At 37.9% G+C, this 24548-nt stretch overlaps 2 protein-coding genes across 2 annotated transcripts in view; both read left to right on the plus strand.

Annotated features, from left to right (window-relative positions):
- The window catches only part of LOC110153648 (phospholipase B1, membrane-associated), a 34043-nt gene extending 11513 nt beyond the window's left edge, over nt 1-22530 (plus strand). The window contains 25 exon segments of the mRNA XM_055160778.1: nt 449-557; nt 2758-2809; nt 2893-2973; nt 3065-3130; nt 3478-3578; nt 4448-4529; nt 5497-5601; nt 6942-7037; nt 7107-7178; nt 7252-7329; nt 8559-8619; nt 10049-10107; nt 10185-10252; nt 12525-12540; nt 12542-12569; nt 12652-12754; nt 14417-14468; nt 14555-14635; nt 18323-18388; nt 18482-18576; nt 19045-19126; nt 19844-19948; nt 20100-20195; nt 21643-21717; nt 22297-22530. Of these exon segments, the coding sequence (XP_055016753.1) occupies nt 449-557; nt 2758-2809; nt 2893-2973; nt 3065-3130; nt 3478-3578; nt 4448-4529; nt 5497-5601; nt 6942-7037; nt 7107-7178; nt 7252-7329; nt 8559-8619; nt 10049-10107; nt 10185-10252; nt 12525-12540; nt 12542-12569; nt 12652-12754; nt 14417-14468; nt 14555-14635; nt 18323-18388; nt 18482-18576; nt 19045-19126; nt 19844-19948; nt 20100-20195; nt 21643-21717; nt 22297-22530 (2063 nt within the window).
- Nucleotides 22531-24117: 1587 nt separating this feature from the next.
- LOC110153634 (serine/threonine-protein phosphatase PP1-beta catalytic subunit) overlaps nt 24118-24548 on the plus strand; it is a 36888-nt gene continuing 36457 nt past the window's right edge. Inside the window, 1 exon segment of the mRNA XM_020917538.2 lies at nt 24118-24195. Coding sequence (XP_020773197.1) covers nt 24144-24195 — 52 coding nt within the window. The 5' untranslated portion in view covers nt 24118-24143.

Here is a 24548-nt window from a genome sequence, read left to right on the forward strand (position 1 = left end):
GTTGTCTATGCTGAAATGAATCATGGGATATGTAGTTCCAGATGTTTATAAGCTAGTGTTACTATAAAACCATGCAGTTAAGCAGAGAAACTTGTAATTCAATATATTGTGACAGCCCACGATATTACTGTGAGACTTTTGACGATACGATATCACGATCCTTCGGTTATTGTTACATCCCTAATTATAATCTCTTATTAAATAAACAAATCATGTAGAATAGAATAGTAAATGGACTCATATGTATCTGAGTGGTTATCATTTGCCCAAAGTCTTATAATTTATCATATAATCTCGGTTTCTCCATTGAAATCACATTATGTTCAACTTCACTTTTACCTCCATTTTTGAACTGGGAATTTATGTATTTACAAACTTTTCAAATGTCTAATATGTATGATAATATAATACACTGTGTTGATAATTCTCATGTGATGTGGTCAAACAGACATCCTGAGGGAGTTTAACCCTGATGTGACGGGCTTCTCTGTGGGGCAGGGCTCACAGAACACGCCCCAGTCCTTCCTCAACCAGGCCGTACCAGGGGCCAAGAGCGGGTACGGCTTCACTCTGTCATTACATTTAGTAAAATAGTCTGTGAAAAACCACTTTACACTTTACATGGTCATACAGTCTTGGTCCACCTAATGTTTACGTTTTAACTTTTGGTTAAAATGCATATGATGGATTAGACTTATTTCATAAAAACACAGTTAACATCAGCAGTGGAAGAAGTACTCAATTTTGTTACTTAAAGGTTGTATAGAGGATTTTCCAAGGAACGAGAAATCCAGCGACTGTTTGTCCTTTTTCAAATGTTTGCGCATGCGTGAAACCACCCCCCCTCCCCTACAGCTCCTACGTAGAAACGCCTTCCTCCCTCCTCCTTTACGCCAGAAACAGGTTTGTTTACAGCCGGTGCGCTGCACATGACTTGTAAACAACTAACTACAGTGTTGGTTAGGCAAGACGGAGAAGTGAGGAGCGGGGGGAGCGGGTGTGCGGACATTTCGTTCGCGGACGAGAAGTGAGGAGCAGGGAGAAGAGCGGAGCGGGGAGCAGGGAGAGGAGAGAGGAGAGGGGAGCGGTGCGCGGAGATTCCGTGCCCGGAGAAGTGAGGAGCAGGGGGAAGAGCGGAACGGGCAGCGGGGACAGGAGCAGGAAAGGGGTGCAGAGAAGGGTGCGCAGAGATTCCGTGCGAATGAACTAGCTACAACACGCAGCAGCAAGCGGACTCTTTCTTTGCCTTGAAAATTACGTTTTCAGACATAGGATATCGCTTTCGTGTCCTGAAAAACGTTTGTCTAGCTCTTGGAAATAAAGTACGTTTTCATAATAAGCAGAAGTTTCCTGTCCAGGAGTAATTTGGCGACCAGTGCGTCAGTCTTTAGACCCTGCGTCTGCTTCAGTCGCGCCATCGCTGGAATGAATCTTCAAGAATCACCTTAGTTTGGCTTCGCTGCTTTTCCCCTTGTCTTCTTCTTTCAGCGACCTCAAAAAAACTGACTTTCTTTTGCGGCGAACTGCTCCTGGATTCTTGTCGCCATTGCAACAAACTTTGTGCTAACTGTGAGGAAGATATAGGTCAAAAAAAAGCCACTAAGAACTGTTTGTGTTGGTGGAGTAAACAGCGTCTGTGCGGCTTGCGTCTGTGGACTGCGTGACAGTCGTACGTAAACCACGTACCGGCGGCGCGCAGGCAAGTCAGTTACGCTAGAAACGTAGGGAGATTGATTGACAGCCTGTCAGCTCACAGATAACGAGGCAGTGTCGTTATCTATTGGCAAATGTTTAGCCCCACCACGTCCAGAGTTGATGAATTTTTATTCTCTTTTTTTTGGTCATCATAATTACAAGGCTACTGCACCTCTATAATCTATCATTGACAACTTGAAACAAAAAAAACAAAAAAAAATCCTCCATACAACCTTTAAGTAAAAAAAAAAAAAAACATCTACATTAGGAAAAGTATTAAAGTACCTGTTTAAAAATGTACTTAAAGAGTAGGAAGTAAAAGTATTTTGCACAGATTTTGAAATTTAATAAAGTTTCAACTGTAGTGGTTTTGGTAAAAATTTGTGCTGAACAGAAACAATTGAATCAGACATTTTTTCCTAGCTGTTTTTATTTGTATATTTTAGTTTTTCTCAAATGACAAAAGTGTTAATAATAAACCCTCAGCCGTTTCAGCAGGTCTCACACAATAATAAAAACAGTGTAAGTGTAGAAAGTACAGATACCTGCTCTCAAATGTAGAGAAGTAGAAAGTGGAAAGAATTAGAAAGAAAAAAGTAAAAAGTGTCCACTTTAAAATCTACTTTAATAAAGTACAGATACCTAAATGTTTACCTAAGTACAGTGTTTTCCTACTTTTCTTGGTTAATAACTGATAGCAAGCAGCCATAATGTTAACAAGAGTCAAAACTGTTACGCAATATTTATGATTAGACAAATACAATAAATGACAACACTTTTATTTTGTTAAATGAAGGTTTAAACGGCCAGAAAAATGTCTTCTGGCACATAAATTGTCCCTATATTTTGGATTGAATTTCATATGTTGACGACATGTTTTAGAACTCAACAGTACGTCCTGTATTTTTGTACTTTTCTAACATTTGTCTCACAAACTTGTCACTTAACTGATGTAAAACTATGATAAATATTTAACACAGGTGCACAGGTTCCAGCAAACAATAACTTTATTAGAAAAACTTGAAAACCTGTCAGTTATACTTAAACTTGTTTGTTCTGTAGTGATATGGTGGCGCAAGTGCGAGTCTTGATAGAGAAGATGAAAACTGACTCGGTATGCACATATACAACAATACACATTTATTATTAAGTATTTATTAAAGTGACAACTCCAACAATGTCTCCTGTCTATCCTAGAGAATCGATTTCCACAATGACTGGAAGGTGATCACTCTGTTTGTGGGAGGAAACGACATCTGTGACTTCTGCACGGATTCTGTAAGTAGCCGTCTGCAGTCTGCTCGTAATTCTTGTTTTGGCGAGTTATTTAATTAAAGCAGGTTTAATCAATAACTTCTATTTCCAACAGTTAGTTTTCTCTCCCCGGAATGTGGTTGAGCGCATTCGTGCGGCTCTGGACATCCTCCACGCGGAAGTAAGTCTCCCTCTTTAGTTTTCTCCTAAACATTTTCAGGGTTCCATCAGAAAATATTGTTTGGTCATCTGTATAACAAAATCTAGTGTGTTTGCCTTTGTGTATGATTCATTTGCAGTAATTGTGTACTTCTGGTACTACATATCTCAGTATAAAAACTGTATACAAAGGGGTTTACCTGGTTGTAGACACTGTCATTACAAAAATAAAAATATCCTGCAAAAGTCCTGGAAAATAATCTCAAGTAAGACTGGTAACCCTGACTGTACATAGCTCATATCCAGTAAGTATAAGCCTTGTGTTGTGTGTGTGTTGTGTGTGTTGTGTGTGTTGTGTGTTGTGTGCAGGTTCCTCGGGCCTTAGTGAACCTGGTGGAGATGTTAAACATTGTACCTCTGAGGGAGCTGCACCAGGACAGCACTCTGGGCTGCCCCACCTGGTTTGTCAAGTCAGTGCCATCAGCTCTTCTTCATTTTGTTAATATAAATATTTTCATCTCATCTGATCTCAGAAGCTAAGCAAGGCTGGGCCTGATTAACACTTGGATGTTTTTGTGTCCTTGGGCAAGACACTTCACTCCACTCATATCGCCACACACATGTGGTGATGTCACACTCACTTAGTCCACTTTTTTTATACAGTCTAAAAAAGTGAACTAAGCCAGTGCGACGTCACCCACAGCGTTCAGATCCACTAACGGTTACAGGAGCGAATCTGGAGCCAGACTCAATATTTGGAAATCCGGCAGAGGGTATCATAGCAACCACAAGAGCTAATCATGATTGAGGTCATTAAATGTGCCCGCCCTTCTCACCGGAAAGTGGGAAGGGGGTTTACTTAGCAACAAAACACACTAGCTGTCAATCAAACCTGTAACTAACACTATCGGGAGCGACCTCATGGAATGAAGGCGTCTGATTGGTTCGTTATTTTTGTTCACATCTTGATTTAAGGACAAAATAGCAAAATGAAAAATACAAGATCATGGAGAGTGGGTTAATACAAACATTTAAGACCAAAATGATGAGGCCCACAGCAGCAGGTAAAGAGAGAGGAGGCACAAGATCCCAATGTGAATCAATTGGAGCCAGAGTCAGGAGCCGGAAGTGCCTCCTGGTGAACTTCCTATTTGGAACGCGGCAACTAGTGCTATAGTTATGTCCATTCATATATTCTCATATATATATTCTGTGGGTGTTTGGAGGGACCAGTGGAGCAGATTGGCATCAGTCTGCCCCACTATTGTAGCCCCATTGGGCAAAATGCAATGTTAATGCTCTATAAATCTAACTGAATACTTACTGTTTTATTTCCCAGTTTTATTTGTTCTTGCATCCTGAAACCAAAGATGGGATCAATAGAGCTCCAGAAGATCGAAGATTATAACAAAGCCTATCAGGTACAGTAGAGTCATCCCTTATACCTTAAAGCACAGGCGTCAAACATAAGGCCCGGGGGCCAGATCCGGCCCTCCAAGACCTTTAATGTGGCCCTTGGGTGATTTTCTACTAAAATATTTTAAATGTTGAAATTGAATTTTTCTTAAAGTTTCAGGTTGTTCATAATATTATAACATTATAATAATAAAGAGTTCATCAATTAAAAAATATTTCTGTAATAGATTTGTGTTTCTCTGCACAAATATTTGAACTTATTGTTATTTTTGGGTTTATATGACATGAGTTTTCTGATCCGGCCTCTTTGGGATCAAAGTAGGTTGGATACGGCCCCCGGACCAAAATGAGTTTGACACCCCTGCCTTAAAGTATACACATGTTTTTATAACAACCAAAGAGAAAATCTCCTCTGGAACATATGTCTATCCAAATATACAGACTTAAGGTAGAACTAAGTAACTTTCAACAACAGAGCTGCTCTCTTATGAGAATACACTGTCAGGAACGAACTTTAAATTGTTTGTCTTCTTTTCTTCTCTTTTTTGTAAATTGAAATAAGGCAGTATAATCACTTAAAAATATATAATGTTCCTATATAAAAACAAACAAGAGCCAGAGTCACTGGTTTTCTGCACGGAGACAACAGGGGGAGACAACAGACACTTTAAAAACTCTGCTAATACATACTTGGCCATCACAGGGAGTTACAAAGATGTTTAATAATGTAAAAATGAAACTTAGTTCTGCTTTAAATTTAACCAAAAAGCTGTATAATTATGTGAACTCACTTCCTCTCATGTCATTTGGATCACAAGTTGAAATCTATGAGTATTTATTATTATTGAGTATCCAGTCTGTTCCCTAGTAATGAAATTCAGTTTGAAATGTTAGTATTTTAGTATATTTTAGTATATCTTTTGGTGGTCCTGTATTCTCTCCTCACATAACTCCATGTGTGTGAACCTGCAGAAAGGAATGAGAGATCTGGTAGAATCCGGACGCTACGACACACATGACAACTTCACCGTGGTGCTGCAGCCCTTCTTCAGAGAGGTGTTCCTGCCCAAACTACAGGTATGACGATGACCACATGTGACATTCAGTATTCAGTTTATCAGATTTAATAAAGTGAGAGGCTGAACTGGGGAGCCAAGAATGGAGAAGGTTAAAAACATGAGGATTAAAGAAAGTGATGGAATTCTAAAAAAGAAACAATATCTTTAATTAACTTCAACTATGAAACCGTCTTCATCAGGGCATAACACAGGTATGAAAATGAGGCTTTTAAATATGTCATTTGATATAATTTGGTCAGAAAAACTTGAAATTGTCCAAAACTGTACTGGATGCATTGTGAATTGTGTAATCCATGTAGCTTGCAACCAATATATTTTACTTTTATATCTTTCCTTTACATATTGCATATTGTAGTTGTTGGCAACCACCAGGGACGCACCTATCCAACTTTTTCAGTTCTGATACCGATTTTGAAGACAAGGCAGGTCTTTAACAAAAATCAGTCATCAAGTATTTATGACTAATTAATCGGGATGTAATAATAACCAAAATATTGTGATATCGTATCGTCAAAAGTCTCACAATAATATTGTGGGCTGTCACAATATATTGAATTACAAGTTTCTTTACTTAAATACATGGTTTTATAGTAGCAACATCTTATGAACATCAGGAACTACATATCCCATGAGTCATTTCAGTGCAAAAAACATGTTTTTTACTTGAATTCTTGGGATTATGATGGAAATAATTCACACAAAATCTTGTCAAGGTATTTTAAAAGCAAAAAAGCATCCTATCTCCTATTATATCAGCCTCTCCAAAATATCACAATAAATAACGTTCCGTGAGATGCATATCCTGATAATATCGTACAGAGAGATTTGGATATCGTTACATTCCTACTAATTAAGCTGAATAGCGGTGAGTCAGACAAGTTTGGGTGACAGTAGTTGAGTTGATAGTGGAGTGTTTGTCCACTGATCTAAAGGTTGGCAGTTCGAATCCCACTCTCGACATAAACATCATTAGTTGAGCGGCACGATTCCAGGTTCCACAGATAGATGATGTTGTTGTGTCCTTGGACATGACACTCGCCCCCAGTGTCTGTGTACACTGGTGAATCTGTGTGTGAATGGCTGAGTGGTTCCTTAATGTAAAGCACTTTGAACCTGCATAGAAATGTGAATATCTGACCATTTTATCCCTTCTTAACATCACGGTAGTTAGGTAACCCGTGTCCAACCTGGAACTAAAATGATAAACTTCACCATTTTCACTATAATGTGAACTATGTTTTAGTGAAATGTTTAGTTTAACTAGTCATACGCTCTTCAAGTATTGTGGGATTTACAGTATAAGTTTGATTGTACTAATAGTTTTTGTTTTTGTTGAAGGATGGTCGCCCTGATCGCTCGTACTTCTCTCCTGACTGTTTCCACCTGAGTCAGAAGGCCCACACGCTGATGGCTCGCGCTCTCTGGAATAACATGGTACTGCACTTTTCTGTTCACTTCAGACCTGTGAGAACTTTAAAGTGACACTGCTGTATGTTTCTGTAGCTGGAGCCGGTCGGCAACAAGACCTACACCCAAGATTTCACCCAGGGACTTGAGCTGAAGTGTCCCTCTGAGGTAGATAACACCTAACTGATGTTGCGAAAGGTGAATCATATATGTTTGGTAATCTTTTACTGTTTTGTTTCAGACCAGACCATTTTTGAGTACCGCTCTCAACAGCAACTATACATTCTCCGGCCTTCCACCCACTCCCCCTCCTATAACAGTAAGTCTGATTACCGTATTTTTCGGACTATATGGTGCACTTAAAAATCCTTTAATTTTCTCAAAAATCAACAGTGCGCCTTATAATCTGGTGTGCCTCATGTATTAATTCTGTTTGTGCTTACTGACGTCAAACCGACTGTATGTGGTACACGGCGCTCAGAAATCTGTCAAAATGGTTTAGTATGACCTTGGTAAACTATAAAGATGCACCGCTTGATGAATTGTTGGAGCATTATGGCTACCGTAGTCAGGAACCTCGTAGAGTAAATTAGTCCGACAGAAGCTGACTGCATTAGGACACAAGGAGCGAGCTGTTTTTTTCAGAGCTTATAGTTTATGCAAATAAGCCATGTGGTTTTAAGTTTCATTTCTGTAAAACGTAAACAAATGTGTGCAAAGCTGCATTAAACACATTATTACTCAATGTATATTTGAGTCATCCTCATAGGAAATAACAAGTCAAACTTAAATTATCCACCCACATCCACAGTCATAATACACATTCACCAAGACAGGGAGGCAACGCTGGGCGAATTACACCATGAACTGCCAATGGATCGTGGACGCCTGGGCTAAGGGATCAGTCTGTTGTGTTCCGTTTGTTTTACTTAATAAGCCTTATAATCCGATGCTCCTCAAGTATGAAAATAGATGAGAGAATTCAACATTACTGATATTGTGCCTTATAATCCGGTGCACCTTATAGTCCGAAAGATATGGTATTTCTCATTTGAATTGATTGTTTAAGATTAGATCAGATGGAGCCTGTGTTCTCGTTTTAACTATATCGTATATCTTTTGTATGTATTTATGTTTTACATATTGACAACTAGAAGGCTGCTGGATTATGGCAAATATTATTATCACAATTATTATTTACTTTCATACTGTATAGAAAGTATGTACTTACGACCTTCTATTTTACAGGTTTTGCCTGTGTAGATTAGAATAGTGTCTTGGCTCCAGGTTCTGAGGGACAGAATGATATACTGCACAGATCATTAAGAACAGAAGGAATCGTTTTCAATTATTACATTTTTGTCATAGAATAGAGCAACAATTAAAATTGCGATTCTAAATTTGATTCATTGCACAGCCCAATGTGCGACTCATTATCATCACTTAACCATAAAAATATTAATATTGCATGCCTCCCATATCCTGGTCTGTAGAGTTTATGAATAGCATAAAACTAAGTTCTTGCCTGAAAGTCGTTCTTCTTTTTAGGACTGGGGCAGTGATTTCGCCTGCGTGGATACAGCCCCATCACAGTCTGTACCCACCTCAGGTAAGTTCTCAGTCATTTAAAAGCGCTGACCTTATTTCTACTTCTAAAACAAGTTAATTTTTCTGCAGTGGCCCAAAGTTGTTCCTCACTTTTCAAATGGATTCCTACCACCTCAATTATTCACTGCAATAAGAGTTTATGAGCGTGTTTCAAGTGGTTTGTGTGTCCTGACAATGTTAACAACAGCTTGAATTCTAACAACACACCAGCGTTACTTCTTGGTTCATGGAAAATTAAAACACTTTAGATGCAGACAGAATAGACAGAGATGTCGTTTGGGTGATATTTGTTACTTTCTAGTGTAGTTTAGGTTTTAGTTTTGGTTTTCCAGCTGCCTAAAACATAAAGGTCCATTTGAAGACTTTAGTGCCAAGAAACAACTGTAAGACTGCTCTTTTATAAATTTGTTGTAAAATCCTGAATTTGGGGGGGAAATCCAAATCGGCCCTACATTTGTGCCCAAAAATATCGGCAGAGCTGATCGGACATAACTTCCTCTGGATTCTAAACTACGGTGACCAGATTTTCAAAATGAAAAACTGGGACATCCCTGATTTGTGGTGTTTGGTAATAATAAAATTGTGAAACAAGTGTGTAGTGAAGGAAAACTGTTATGCACTTGACACTAATGTGAGTCAGTATAGTCACATTTTCTTTGTGTTTTGTCATTTTTAAGCAGCTTTTCTGTATTTTACCTAAACAAATGTCAATTTTACACCTTTTTCTTTACTGTAGGCAGGGATCAGATTTGTCAAAAATAGGGACACCTGGGACAATTTCTTGTATAAAACTGGAACAAATCACTGGTTTTGTATAAATCTGCTGGGACAGGGGACACAGGGCTCAAAACTGGGACTGTCCTGGGTAAATAGGAATGTCTGGTCACCGTATTCTAAACAGTTGGCCATGAAAAAACCCATGTTGGTCGATCTTGATCAGAAAGCACACAGGAGTCTCATTTTGACCCTAATTTACTTAATTACATGAAAAAAAAACTAGGTACAGCCCCTTTTTTGTCTTGCCACAGTGATATTGTATAAGCAGCTCTTGAGATCCAAATGAGACCACTGTGGACTGTCTGCACCTACAGTAACTGTAAAAAATTTTGTCCGATAATCAGGAAGTGTGTTGTAACATAGTAGCCATTGATAGATTTACCTTCACAAAAAAAAACCTCTACACCGGTTTATGAAAGCTGTGAAAAGAGCTTATAAACTCGTAGCAGTGAATAATTATGTTGCTCAGAATGCGAAAAGTAAGTGAGGAATAACTTTGGACCACTGCAAACTGTTTAAAACAAACTAGTTCTGTTTTTTAAAATGTTTTTAAGACAAGAAGAAAATCCACAATGAACGTAACAGCTAAATTTCGCAATAAATGATGGAATATTGCTGCCTTTTCAATAAACTTTGTACCTGTTGTTTCATAGCTCACAGGGTACGCCCGGCTGACATTAAAATCGTGGGCGCTCTGGGAGACTCACTCACGGTACGCTCCCATCTGTTTGCTCTGCTCACACTTTCTGTCTTCAACATTACAGCTCTTTTTACATCATTTATTTACAGGCTGGGTTCGGGGCCAAGGCAAAGAACCTTTTCGAGTTGGTTACAGAAAACAAAGGAGTGTCCTGGAGGTGAGAGACGTGACTATGTTCTAGTGATAATCCTCAAATGGTGGTACGGATAATAGTTTTGGTAATAATGATAATAATTCTTAGATTAGATTTGGTTTTAACCTGATTTTGTTCTGTTTCTCACCAATAGTCTTATTTTAGTCTAGTTAAGTCTGATTTTTGTCCTAATTCAGATCTTGTTTAGTCCATGCATAGTCCTTGTTTAATTCAGGTTTGGATCTAATTTAGTCTGGTTTTAGTCCTGATTTAGATCTGCCCAGGATTTTTACGGTCCTGGTTTGGTCCCTGTTTGATTGGGGTTTGGTCCTTTTCCAGTCCTGGGTTAGTCCCAGTTTTATCCCAGTTTTGATGTAGCCATTGTGCAAGTGGGAATGCACCCTTACTCCAGGTTTTCCCGTTGTTTTGTACTCTGTTTTTTAAATTTTCTTTGACTTTACTTATTTAGTTAATTTAGTCCGTGTTTAAGCTGTGTCATAGAACTTGTTTAGTTCAGGTTTAGATCAAATTTATATCTGGTTTAGTCCAGGTTTAAATCTGGTTGAGCCCTGATTTAGGTTTTCTTTAGTCCAGGTTTATATCTGGTTTAATCCTGAATTAGAACTTCTTTAGTCCTGGTTTAGATCTGGTTTAGTCCTGATTTAGACCTTCTTTAGATCAAATTTAATCCTGATTTAGACCTTCTTTAGTCCAGGTTTAAATCTGGTTTAGTCCTGATTTACATATTCTTTAGTCCAGGTTTAGATCTGGTTTAGTCCTGATTTAGACCTTCTTTAGTCCAGGTTTAAATCTGGTTTAGTCCTGATTTAGACCTTCTTTAGTCCAGGTTTAAATCTGGTTTAGTCCTGATTTAGACCTTCTTTAGTCCAGGTTTAAATCTGGTTTAGTCCTGATTTAGACCTTCTTTAATCCTGGTTTAGATCTGGTTTAGTCCTGATTTAGACCTTCTTTAGTCCAGGTTTAAATCTGGTTTAGTCCTGATTTACATATTCTTTAGTCCAGGTTTAGATCTGGTTTAGTCCTGATTTAGACCTTCTTTAATCCTGGTTTAGATCTGGTTTAGTCCTGATTTAGACCTTCTTTAGTCCAGGTTTAAATCTGGTTTAGTCCTGATTTAGACCTTCTTTAGATCAAATTTAATCCTGATTTAGACCTTCTTTAGTCCAGGTTTAAATCTGGTTTAGTCCTGATTTACATATTCTTTAGTCCAGGTTTAGATCTGGTTTAGTCCTGATTTAGACCTTCTTTAGTCCAGGTTTAAATCTGGTTTAGTCCTGATTTAGACCTTCTTTAGATCAAATTTAATCCTGATTTAGACCTTCTTTAGTCCAGGTTTAAATCTGGTTTAGTCCTGATTTAGACCTTCTTTAGTCCAGGTTTAAATCTGGTTTAGTCCTGATTTAGACCTTCTTTAATCCTGGTTTAGATCTGGTTTAGTCCTGATTTAGACCTTCTTTAGATCAAATTTAATCCTGATTTAGACCTTCTTTAGTCCAGGTTTAAATCTGGTTTAGTCCTGATTTAGACCTTCTTTAGTCCAGGTTTAATCTGGTTTAGTCCTGATTTAGTCCTTTAGATCAAATTTAATCCTGATTTAGACCTTCTTTAGTCCAGGTTTAGATCTGGTTTAGTCCTGATTTAGACCTTCTTTAGATCAAATTTAATCCTGATTTAGACCTTCTTTAGTCCAGGTTTAAATCTGGTTTAGTCCTGATTTACATAGTCTTTAGTCCTGGTTTAGGTTTAGATCTGGTTTAGTCCTGATTTAGACCTTCTTTAGATCAAATTTAATCCTGATTTAGACCTTCTTTAGTCCAGGTTTAAATCTGGTTTAGTCCTGATTTAGACCTTCTTTAGTCCAGGTTTAAATCTGGTTTAGTCCTGATTTAGACCTTCTTTAGTCCAGGTTTAAATCTGGTTTAGTCCTGATTTAGACCTTCTTTAGTCCAGGTTTAAATCTGGTTTAGTCCTGATTTAGACCTTCTTTAATCCTGGTTTAGATCTGGTTTAGTTTTGATTTAGACATTCTTTAGTCCTGGTTTAGATCTGGTTTAGTCCTGATTTAAATCTTCTTTAGTCCAGGTTTAGATTCAGTTTAGTCCTGATTTAGACCTTCTTTAAACCTGATTAAGTCATGATTTAGACATTCTTTAGTCCAGGTTTAGATCTGGTTTAATCCTGATTTAGACTGTCTCCTGTTGTGATCTATTATATTTATTCATGAATCACTGTACTCAAAATCAAAATATTTAAAACCGTGTTGTTGTTTTTTCAGCATCGGAGGTGATGAAATCTCTGGAGACCGTCACAACTTTACCAAGTACGTTTCTTTTTTAGACTCAAATTCACAAACCTCCCACTAGATGGCACTGTTGCTGCACTAATTTTTTATGTTGTTTCAGACATCCTCAGAAAGTTCAACCCTGGCCTGATCGGCATGTCCACAGGAGAGGGGAACCTAGTGCAGAACAAATTCAACATGGCTGTGTCTGGAGCCAAAATAGCGTAAGCATGTGTCACCTTTTATATTATATTCACTATTTTGGTTGTTTTGTGTTTAGAAATAGAATTAAAATGCATATTACAGGTTAGATTTTAGATTAGACATACTTCAATTTAAGAGTTTACTAAAATATTTACATTTTTTCGTTATTTTTATTTTTAAATTTTACTTTTTGGTTGGACATGGGGGCAGCAGGTTTGACTGTACTCAAGTAAGAGTGCTGTTACTTCAAAATAATATTGCTTAAGTTGAAGTACAAAGTAGTGGTACAAGCACTGAATAAGTGTTAATCAGTTTTGGGAAAGTATTACTCGAGTAAGAGTAACTTAAAGAGTAACTGTTGGGATGTAAGTTCATGTAATTTGACAAAACAAAAACAAAAAAAAATAAAAAATAATGCACAAAAAGGACAGACACAAACACAACATAAGACAAACTAAATCTTATCTGAAAGAGCTGCAAGAAACACAGATGTTTCACAAATCATTTCATATTGTCACTTCAACACTTTAGATTTACTCACAAAAAAAACCAAACCCTCAAGTAGGAGTAAAAGTATGCTGCTAGAAACCGAAATAGTACAATTTCTTTAAAAAGTTACTCAATTAAATGTATCTGAGTAAATGTTACACAATTCAATTCTCAACGTAACGTAAACAAGGGCCTAAACTGCACAAAATGTTATGATTACACTAATAAAAATAAATGGCAACGCCTTTATTTTCATATTTGATGGAATTTTCGGTGTTGATGACACAGGTAGAGGAATTCAGTTTTAGAATGCAATGCTACTTCCAGTAGTTTTGTACTTTTAGTCACTTATTTTCTCCACAAACTGCCACTTAAATGTGCACTGTGTAACTTTTCTGGTGGATGGTCCATCACGTGCTTGTCTCTATCAATATTTGGATGGATATATTTCATTTCTCTGCCTGGAATGTTCCACAGTGTGACATTAAACAGCTCTACTTTACATTTATTCAATTACAGGCAGGGCTGCACAATTATGGAAAAAATCATTATCACTTATTTTGGTCAATTTTGAAATCACAATTATTCAAGTGATTATTTTTTAGTTACATGATGCTTTTATTCAGCATTTCTTTCTCAAAAAAACCCACTTTGTTATTGATAATTTATGCAAAATTTTCAAATTGAAAATAAATATAGGCTGCAAATATGAATCTTAGAACAGTTTTGTGATGTATAAAACATAAAATGAATAAAATATACTTTGAACATTAAATAAGACATAGAAAAACATAAATGTATCCAAAATAAACTATATAACCAGCTGTTCTACAATCTCTACATTTAAGAATAAAATAAATATACTTTATATCAATTTAAAAAACAGTCTTAATTACAGGTGGTTTTATAGCTCAGAAATACCTAGAAAACCAACATTCTGACTGTGAGCAGGGTCGCCTCTCCACAGATCTGCCCTGTAACTTGGTCTGGCTGGGTCTCCTTGAAAATAGAAAGGTTTAATGCCTTACTGTGAAACATTCCAGACAAAACAATGACACCTCCATGGAGAAAAGTATCTGAGAATGTAAAACTATGATAAATATTGAACACACGTCCTACCAAACCAAGTCATAATCTAAAAAAAAACATGAAAATCTGTCATATGACCTAATAAACTTTCTGCTTTCATACAGGGACGTCCCAGCTCAAGCCAGGCGCCTCATTGATGCCATGAAAAGTGATCCTGTAGGTTTGAAATATCATCAAATAAAAATATACTTTACAAAAATCAAAATGACAGTAATGAGTATCTGATGTTGTATTTCCTGTAGGCTGTGGACTTTGAGAACGACTGGAAGCTGATCACCCTGTTTATCGGAGGCAACGACCTGTGCGGCTACTGCAATGACAGAGTGAGTATGTCCTCCTGTGACATCAGGCCGGGGGGTTCTGCATGTATGTCTATGGTTGAACGTTCATCCGTGCACACATTTGAAAACGCGGTCAAATAGAGTTTTAGATTGTCTGGAAACTCAGTTGAAAATACAAGAATTTATTTTAGCAACACATTTTTGGGAGCTGGTGATCAATACGAGTTTTCATGGTCCCATTTACTTGTTTGATTTTCAACAAAAAGGTGAGAGCGACCGAAAAACTGTTAGCTTGCTTGTGAATGTAATATTATTTGAGAGACTTGTTAAGCAGATGACCTGTTAATCCACTCTTTCTAGTCAGACTGTGTTCAAACAAAGCTCAAATTAAAGTCTAACTTAAGTAACTGAGCTTAAAACAGAGCAGTGCGTCTAGTCAAGGGTCAAATTACAGGTCAGATCTATGGAAAGGAGATCCCACCTAACTATATGTACCTATAACTGAATAGATGTATAGTGTCAAACATTACAGGAGAGCAAAAACATCTCCATAGTGATGACCCCCACACCAGAAAAGTTATGCATTTTTAGAGGAACTGAACATATCCTGCACAGTTTTTAAAAGGAACTACAGTCACAACTGAACCTGTGATGCCAGAGCCTTAACCTGCAGACAGAGACACATCCAAGTTTGTCTCATTCTCAGTTTAGGGACAGACCAGGCCTCGTGTGAAAGCTCAGAACCTCCAGAATTCCCTCACTGAGCTGCAGATATCAATATATATTGTATCGTTTCATGTGATGATACATTCTCAATATCATGAGCTGCTGTATCGATATATCACCAAGAGTATTTTTTTGTATATTTTACTCAGTTATTTGACATTTCACTGTTTTGATGATTAAAATGTGTGTGTTTTTCATATTAACTTTGAATAAGAAGTGGTTTAAGAAAGATTTAGTATCACAGTCATGGTTTAGCCATTACTGTATTTTTCAGACTATAAAGTACACCAGATTATAAGGCACAACATCAATAATGTTGAATTCTCTTGGCTATTTTGATACATAAAGCGCACCGGATTATAAGGCGCATTAAGTGAAACAAAAACAGTCAGATAAGTCTAACTTTATTCAACTCATTCACAATAACTGAGCCCAGGCCATAATGCTCCGATAATCCATCGAGCGGTGCAGCTTCATAGTTTACCAAAGTCGTACTAAAACATTTTGACAGATTTTTGAGCACCGTATACTACATAAAATCAGTTCAAGTCAGTAAGCACAACGAGAATTAATACATAAACTGCACTGGATTATAAGGCGCACTGTCCATTTTTGAGAAAATTAAAGGATTTGAAGTGCGCTTTATAGTCCGAAACATACAGTATTTTTATTGATCCGTATTGAATCGATTTGAAATGTACCGTATTGAACCAAAAGTACATTGTTTCGAGATACGTATCATATCGTGGCTTATGCATCAAGGTATGCATCGTATCGGCAACTTCTTAATGATTCCCAGCCAGTTGTTATCAGTAAAAGATGTATTTGATTTGACATTTACCTCATATCTGGGTACACAGTTGGGACACATTTATGAATTTTTAAATCAAAATCTTACATTTGTTTCCTCTAAGCATTCTGTTTACTTACAATATCTCCAAACATACTGCTGCTGTTCTCAGCCAGATAAGGTTCTATTATATTAACTTCCCTCTTGTTAGTTTACAGTAGTTTTGAAGAGAATATGTAAGTTGTGAATACATGATAACTCTAATATGTGAGTTACGTAACAGCCCATAATGGCGAGTGGGATCTGTAGCTCTGCGCCGTGTTGTTGTTGTAATATCTCTGTCCTATAGCCGGCAGCTCTGTGGAGAGTCCTCCTCCTGTTTGTTTGATTGTTCCAGTGAAATGTGAATGAGCGCTCTGTCACTTCAAAAGCCCACTTCCTCCACCACAGACGCGGGCTTTGTGCTACGAGGAGAATAATACAAACCACTCATTCACAACAAAATCACAACAATAATGTCACTGGGACCATGTGGGTTTCAATTGTTGAGAACTTCAATAGATGTTTTGAAGGTGCTAGGGTGTGGAGCTTGTGCGCGTACTGGGTTAAAAGCTACGGTCAAAACTGAACCCGAGTTGCCTGTGTCTTAACCTCAGGATTTCAGGATTATGATTTTACGATTTAAAACAAAACACGATATTTTTTTGCTCTGATTAAAGGTCTCTGATTCAGGATTGGCTGAAGGGCTGGGGGTTTAGGTAGTGACCGCTCAGATCAGAAAGTTGTTTTTTCATTTTTCATTTTACAAGTGGCATCTAGCAACCCAAAATGTGAGACTCGTTCTGCTTGCTGATTGGATAATTATCTTGAGAACCAAAATAACTAATTCTAAACATTATAAACAACTGTCCAATGTTTTTGTAATGAAGAATAAATCAACATTACAACTTTAATTTGGAGAAACAGACAAGTAATGTTTATGACATTTTAAATACAGTAAAACTTGAATGTAATGGAAATCTCTACCACATATGAAAGCATTTTTTTAGCATTTAGAATTGAGAATCGCCTCACAAACCTTGTTTTAGATATTGAACAGATATTGGAGTAGATATACAGGGTTCCTGCAGTCATGGAAATCCTAGAAAAGTCATAGAAAATGAAAATGTAATGTTCCAGGCCTGGAAAAGTCATGGAATTTTGTAAATTCAATGAAAGTTTTGGAAAAGTCATGGAATTTTAGTATCTCTTTCACACAACTACAGCATTCTGTTAAGTTATCATTAGGCTTTTATGATTATTTCTGAACGCATCTTTTGAGATGACAATAAATGCATTGGGGGGGATGTAACAATAACCAGAATATCATGATATTGTATCGTCAAGTCTTAATAATATCGTGGACCATCACAATATATCAAATCACAAGTTTCTTCACTTAAATTAATTGTTATCATGCAGCAGTAGCTAAAAAAACAGAGGGAACTCCATAGATCATGATCCTTTGCTCTGTTTTGGTGCAAACTACATGAAGAAATAACAGTTCTAAGCACTTTTAAGTCTTAGTTCTTTGAATTAAGTCTGGTCAAGGCTTTTTAAGAGGAAAAAGTACCATAGCAAATTCACAATTTTGTTAACCTCCACAAAATATTGCAATAAATATATATAAATGTATATCGCAAAAATATCGTACTGTGAGATTTCGATATTGTTACATCTCTAATTGACAGTATTTTGAATGTTAAAACCTATAATATCAAACCATAAGGTCAGTGGAAAGGGTTAACATTTCATATTTAGCCCTAAAAGTCTGATCAATTCTATACATGTAGGTGCTGTAAAGTCATGGAAAATTCACTGTAGGTCATGAAAAAGTCATGGAAAAGTTTTGAAATTTTGTCAGTGAAAAGAGTGGGAACCCTGAATACAGTAAACCTTGAATGTAATGGAACGGCCTTACAAACCAAGCTCTACACATCTTTTTATATATTGAACAGATATTGGAGTAGATATCTATTGTCAGTTTGAAGTGCTTAACTTTGGAACGGAATGAACCAAAACCATTTTTATATACATTCTTATTTTTATATATTGATAACAGATTATTTCAGATTAGATATCTATTGTCAGTGTTTGAAGTTTTTTCTTTGGATCGGGAACTAGTTTCCGTAGTTTCCAAAATTGTAAACCATGATTTTATTTGTTCTCCCCAGGCTGCATTGTCATCTCAGAACTACAGTCAGCACATGATGGAGACCCTGGACCTTCTTTTCAATGAGGTAAGACCAAACACTATAGGAGTTTGCTGCTGTACTGCTGTAGTGTGATTGGCATTTTCTTACAACGCTGTTTCTGTTTCTGTTTCTGTTCAGGTGCCCAGGCTCCTGGTGAATGTGCCGGAAATCCTTCAGATTGAGGGCCTCCGCAGAGTGAAGAGGGACAGTTTTGGCTGCAGTGTGGTACAACAGTGAGTGTCCAAGAAATAAGATGATCTGATTATTAATTAACACTTGTTTTGTTCTTGCTTTTGTCTTTGTGATTCTGAACAGTCAATCACAAAGAAATCACATGAGTCCCATCAGATAAAACTGTAAATGATTTTTCAATAAACAGTGTGTATGAAAACAAAAACAGTAAACACTAGAGTGAAGAAATAGTTTCCGTTTGATAAATGCAAGTTACTTTTACCCCAGAAGTCAGATTTGTTTCTTGAATTGCGAATTTTGATGCTCAGAGTCAGTTCATTGCATTATTCATTCAGTGGTGGTAAGCTACTTCTCACTCAAACCACATTCATGCATAAACAAGGTGGGTGAAGTGTCAAGCCCAAGGGCACAACAACTGCATTCTGGTTAGTGGGCGCTCCTCGAATCGCAGAGTCACTACTTGAGATTTCCCCAATAATGTGTGATTTTTTCATGTTCTTTCTCCTCAGGTTTATGTGCACGTGCGTCGTGGCTCCAAGTGACGACTCTCCAGAACTGTCGGAAATCAAACGTGTGAACCAAGAGCTGCAGGTGTGTGACAGACACAAGGACTGTACACACAATAATGCACAGGATACAGTACCGTATTTTCTGGGCTATTAGATGCTCTGGATTATAAGACACACTGTCATTAAATGGTCTATTTTCAAATGTTTTTCACAAATAAACCGCACCGGACATTAAATGAAACACAACAGTTCGATGGGTCAGTGGGACTTTGGCACGTTCACAGTGACTCTGGGCTTTGTTCAGTTGTGGCGTGTAGGGAGGGTGCTGTCTGGGACCGCTGGATTGTTCGCGTGTTCGCAGTGACTCAGTGACTCAGTTGTTCATTTGTGTCTAGAAGTTTCACATTGCACTCGCTTTTTTGGTTCATTCCTTTGTTCCGTTCCTCGTCGGCGTGGAGTGATGAGTGTGGCTGTGGGTGTTTTTTGCTGCGCGGTCGCTGTCTGCTCCGTGTGTGTTTGCGTGCGCTGCGGGTGGTGCGGCTTTTTAGTTAACTAAAGTCGTGCTGGGACATCCGAGTGGATTCGTGTATAGAGCGCTCTGGATTGCAGGGTGCGTGGTCATTTTTGACAGGGTTAGAGGCTTAAGAGCGCGTCTAATAGCCCGGAAAATACGGTACACTCTATAACACAGGACACAGTACATTATAACACAGAGGATGCAGTACACTCTATAACACAGGATACACAGATGACTTTAAAGATCAGGACTATTACTAAAATCTTGTTTTGTTTTCCTTAGGTTGAGACTGAGAAGCTTGTGTACAGCGAACGCTATGACGGCAAGGAGGATTTTGCAGTGGTGGTTCAGCCTTTTTTCAAAAACTCCATAGTTCCTCTGAGCGCTGTAAGCCTCCTGCACTCACTGTCTGACACTTGTAACATGTCGTATTCGCAATCTACAATTTGATGATGTCATCATTTGAGATGGAGGGCGTTCAGCGTTTTTGAAAAACGTTTCTGATCTATGTTCTCTCACGCTCTGGTCTTTGTTTCAGGAGGGCATCCCTGATACCACATACTTCTCTGAGGACTGCTTCCACTTTAGCGTGCGTGGACATTCCAGCATGGCCACCGCTCTGTGGAACAACATGGTAAGGACTAATGCTGAAACAGCTGGGGAAATAAGGATGTCCGACACAGTTCAAGTATCGCTAGCACTTTAGCTGTCTGCGATTCAATTATGGCAGTTTGACGATTACATGTTCCAAAAAAAACTTGTGTCTACTGTCAAATGATGTGAAAGAAAGTCTAAATATCACTACAAAGTTTTTAGAAGACACTTTCTCTACACATACACAACTTAACAATCCAAAATGATGAAAAGACAATTCTTGCGCTGCCATTTTTGCTGTAACATAAATCTAACGGTCTGGGCCAAACTAGCCTGAGTTTGTGTTTTGGGCCTCCGATTTGATTGGCTGTTGCATTGCGCTTTCTCGAGATGGAGCTCTGTTTTCCCCGGTTCCCGAGTACAAGAGAATGCAGCAAAGGACAGGAGTGGAACGTACCTGTTTTCAGTTTATAGAAAGTAGTAAAAAAAAATAGAGATGTTTTTTTTTTTGCATAATTTTCTTTGTCAAAACATGCACAGGTGAGAACGATCAGAAAGAAATCAGATGACTCACATCAGATGCAGCTGTCTGCAATTGACAATGAGTAACTGATAAAACCTTGTCCTTATTTGCATCAAATCTCTGTACAAATATACAAAAATGGCTTAGAACAAGCATTTGAACCATCCAATAACATTAGCCGTTAAAGGTGGACTGTGTAACTTTTCTGGTAGAGGATCCATCACCTGCTTGTTTCTATGAAGATGTCATTGCTCTGCCTGGAATATTCCACAGTGTGATATTAAACAGCTTGACCTTACATTTATTGAATTACAGGTGGTTTTATAGCTCAAAAATACTTAGAAAAACAACATTCTGACTGTGAGTGGGACCGTCTCTCCACAGATCTGACCTGTAACGTGGTCAGGTTTGGTCTCCATGAAGATAGAAACGTTTAATGCCATACTGTGAAACATTCCAGATAAAGTAATAACATCTCCATGGACATTTTTGCTCACATTTGACGGCCCCTCCACCAGAAAAGTTACACCATTAAGTTACACCATGACCATTAAAGTTTGGATTTATCAAAGAGAGGGTTTATGTAAAATTAACTTTTTGATCTTTTTATGTTGCCTGAAGCAGTTTTTCTTCTTACAGTTAGCAGTACTAGCAGATTATAAAAAAATACATCACACACAGTATGTCTTTTCAGATTTACAAGGGCAACAAAGTTTTAGTGAAGAAAAAATAAGTAAAGAAATGTGAAGTAGACTGACACGTGAGTTCAGTTCTAACTAAAACGAAGCTAAATCCTCACACCACAGGACTCAAAGCGTTCTAACACTGGTAGATCTCTAAATGCATTCTTTACGTTGAGACTGTACATTTTTGTGTCGCTGTCATCCCGATGCTGTTCAGTGGGAAATACCCTTTTGCGTCTCTTAAACCTTTAACTACCATGTTGCATATGTTTATATTTCAGCTGGAGCCTGTGGGGAAGAAGCAGACGTACAACAATTTCTCAGACGCCAGAAATGACATAAAGTGCCCCACTAAGGTAAGACAGAAGACAGTGTGGTGCCAGCTCTGTTTAGCATGTCTTCAGATTTGAGAATGTGATCGTGTCCTTAAAGGGCCTACAGTATATTACGCTATGATATGTTCTGATCTATGTTCTAATGTTGTTTCCTCATCACAAACCGACGTGGAGTTTTGTTTTGTTTGATTCATACAAATATTTAACACATAAACCCTGAATATTTAGGTTCTTCTCTCAAACAGAAAACACTCTGCTCCATTTTGTGATGTCGTGTGGTAATACAGGAAGTGCTCCACTGTGTTTTTAAACTCCATACACCATAGAATCATTTGGAAGATTTGCTCGTCTCGACTGAACTACAGGTAAAAAGTAGCTGTGGACTTGAAAAGTATTACTTCATGACGTCACAAGGTAGAACAAGTGTGTGAATGAAACAAAACACAATGGTGGGTTTGTGTTCGATGAGGTAACAGCATTTTAACATGGATTAAAGCTCACAAGAATCCATTTTGTGTAATGTAGGACCTTTAAGATGGAGGCAGTACAGTATTATTGTGTTTGGTGGATATCTGATGACTGGTGCATATTGTCTTTCAGGATCATCCATACATCTTCACTAAAGTCAACAGCCTGCCCTCTGAGCCCACCACCCTCCCCCCCGCCACAACCCACGTCCCCCCTGTGGCCCCTGAGTGCGTGGACACTGTCCCCGTGTGGCTCTCCCCTGTGCTGGCTATAGCTGGACTGATCATAGGCTGTGCTGCCACATGGCTCTACTTCACCCGCAGATCCAGTAGGAACAAAGTGCAGATGAATAACACTATGTTCTAAAGACTGTAATGGAAACAGTTGTACTAGATGACTAATTGTATTACAAAGTAATATGTGCACTTATGCAGCTATAGCTGGTTTAACAGCTTTGTATCAATGCCACATTCTTGCCTAAACACCCAGTCCCTTCTACCTTCAGTTTGAATCCAGAAGGGTCTGGAACCGCCGCTGATTTGTAGCACATGTCTCTCAAATGCAGAAGACGTCTCCTCTTGAAGATTGTCGTATGATTCAAAACAAAATATATATCTTCTTTTCCTGAGATAAATAACAGTTTGGTGCTGCTTTCATAGCTGATTCTGCAGAAGTCCACACTGTTTCTCAGTCCTTTTTTTAAGTCCTCAGTTTTTTACTCATAAGCCGCCTTGTTTTTTGAGTTTTTTTGTTTTTTTTTTAACCTGAACAGAGTATGCATCTTTCTGGTGTCTTTCTGGTTTCTTGGTTAATCTCTGGAATTGTAGAGACAGAATACAGCTTCAAACCCACACGTTTTTGTAAAGTTTTGTAAGCCTTATCTCTCAATGTATAATTATTTTTCTGCCTGTATAGTTTATAATAGGCTATTATTTATACTAACTTATTTTGTTGCACTTGTCTTGTGTATTGAAAACAAATGTCCTTCAATTGTTTTTTAATATATGACACTGTACTGATTAATCATGCTGTGAACATTGGATTTGTTTCTGTTCTGAGACAGATTACAGTAACAGTTGTGCAATGATGTAACCTAACAGTGAACTATTACTATGGAAGTATAAGGTCCATGACTATCACTATACAGTTCAGATAAATGACGAGGAGAATAGAGACATCTCACCATTCATTTGTTTTATGTGGATGAAAGTGTATAAAATCGTGTCACTTTTTATATAGTTTTCATTTTTGCTTCATTAATTTTAGATTAATACATAATAATAATGTTACATTAACCTGTAAATGAAAAGAAGAAGAAATGGTATAACTTATAATAAAAAAAAGTGTTCCAACTATCATTTTGCTTCTGTGTTAATTGCATTCATAATATTTTTCATCATACAGTATATGGTATAGGCAGCTTTATTAAAGGAACTGTATGTAGCTTGCACTCTTACAGTAAATATATATAAAGAAGTGGACTAAGGGAGAGTGATCTCACACATAGTGTTCGACTCCAGTCAAATGAAGCTCATTGAGGATGGAAATGGAGAATTTGGAGCCAAGCTCCACATTAGGAATAGGAATTTATTTACAAACAAAATATCAAAATAAAAACACCAGGATCATGTAGAGCAACTTAACATGAACATTTTAAAATCAAATCATCAAAACAACATCTTGTACAATGTCTTCATAATTAAAAATAAATCAGCATCATAATTGGTCAGTAAAAACTACAGGCTGAGGTCTATTTGATTTGAACAAGTTTACTTTATACCTGGGGATACAGATTTATGGAGTTTAAAGAGAAAATCTTACGTACATTTAGTTTAATACCAAAAAAGCTTCATTTCATCATAAATCTGACCTTGGTTTTGAAAAAAGACAAACAGGTGAGAAAGTCGCAGCAGTGAGAAACAGCGCCCTCTGCCGCCGCACAGCGCCCACTCCCTCTGCTCAGCTCCATCAGTGTGAAGATGGCGGAGGGCGAACTGAACGTGGACAGCCTCATCTCTCGGCTCTTGGAAGGTGAATTCTTTTCCTCTGTCTTTTACTGCTCTGATCCGCGTGTGTCTGGTCGCTGTGTCCGTGTGGTGCACGCGGGGCCGCGCTCTCTTCACGTACGCACCCGCACAAAGACGCCGTAGTACGGTTAGCTTTAGCCCGCGCACCGGGCTAATGTGGCTAACGGGACCGCTAGCTCCTCCGGCCGTGTTTATAAACAGTGTCAGCGGTCAACGCCTACAGCTTTGGCGCTCAGATGTGACATTCCTGCGGGGAAAGGTGTCACTACGGTGTGGGTAACAGTGGGGCTGCTCGGGCTGCTCGGGTCTGGGGGATCGGCGCTACTACGTATGAGGGATCCCCATTTATTTGATTAT

This window comes from Boleophthalmus pectinirostris, unplaced genomic scaffold, assembly GCF_026225935.1.
Source record: "Boleophthalmus pectinirostris isolate CB_2022bp ecotype Guang Dong unplaced genomic scaffold, ASM2622593v1 HiC_scaffold_10, whole genome shotgun sequence".
Classification (NCBI taxonomy): domain Eukaryota; kingdom Metazoa; phylum Chordata; class Actinopteri; order Gobiiformes; family Gobiidae; genus Boleophthalmus; species Boleophthalmus pectinirostris.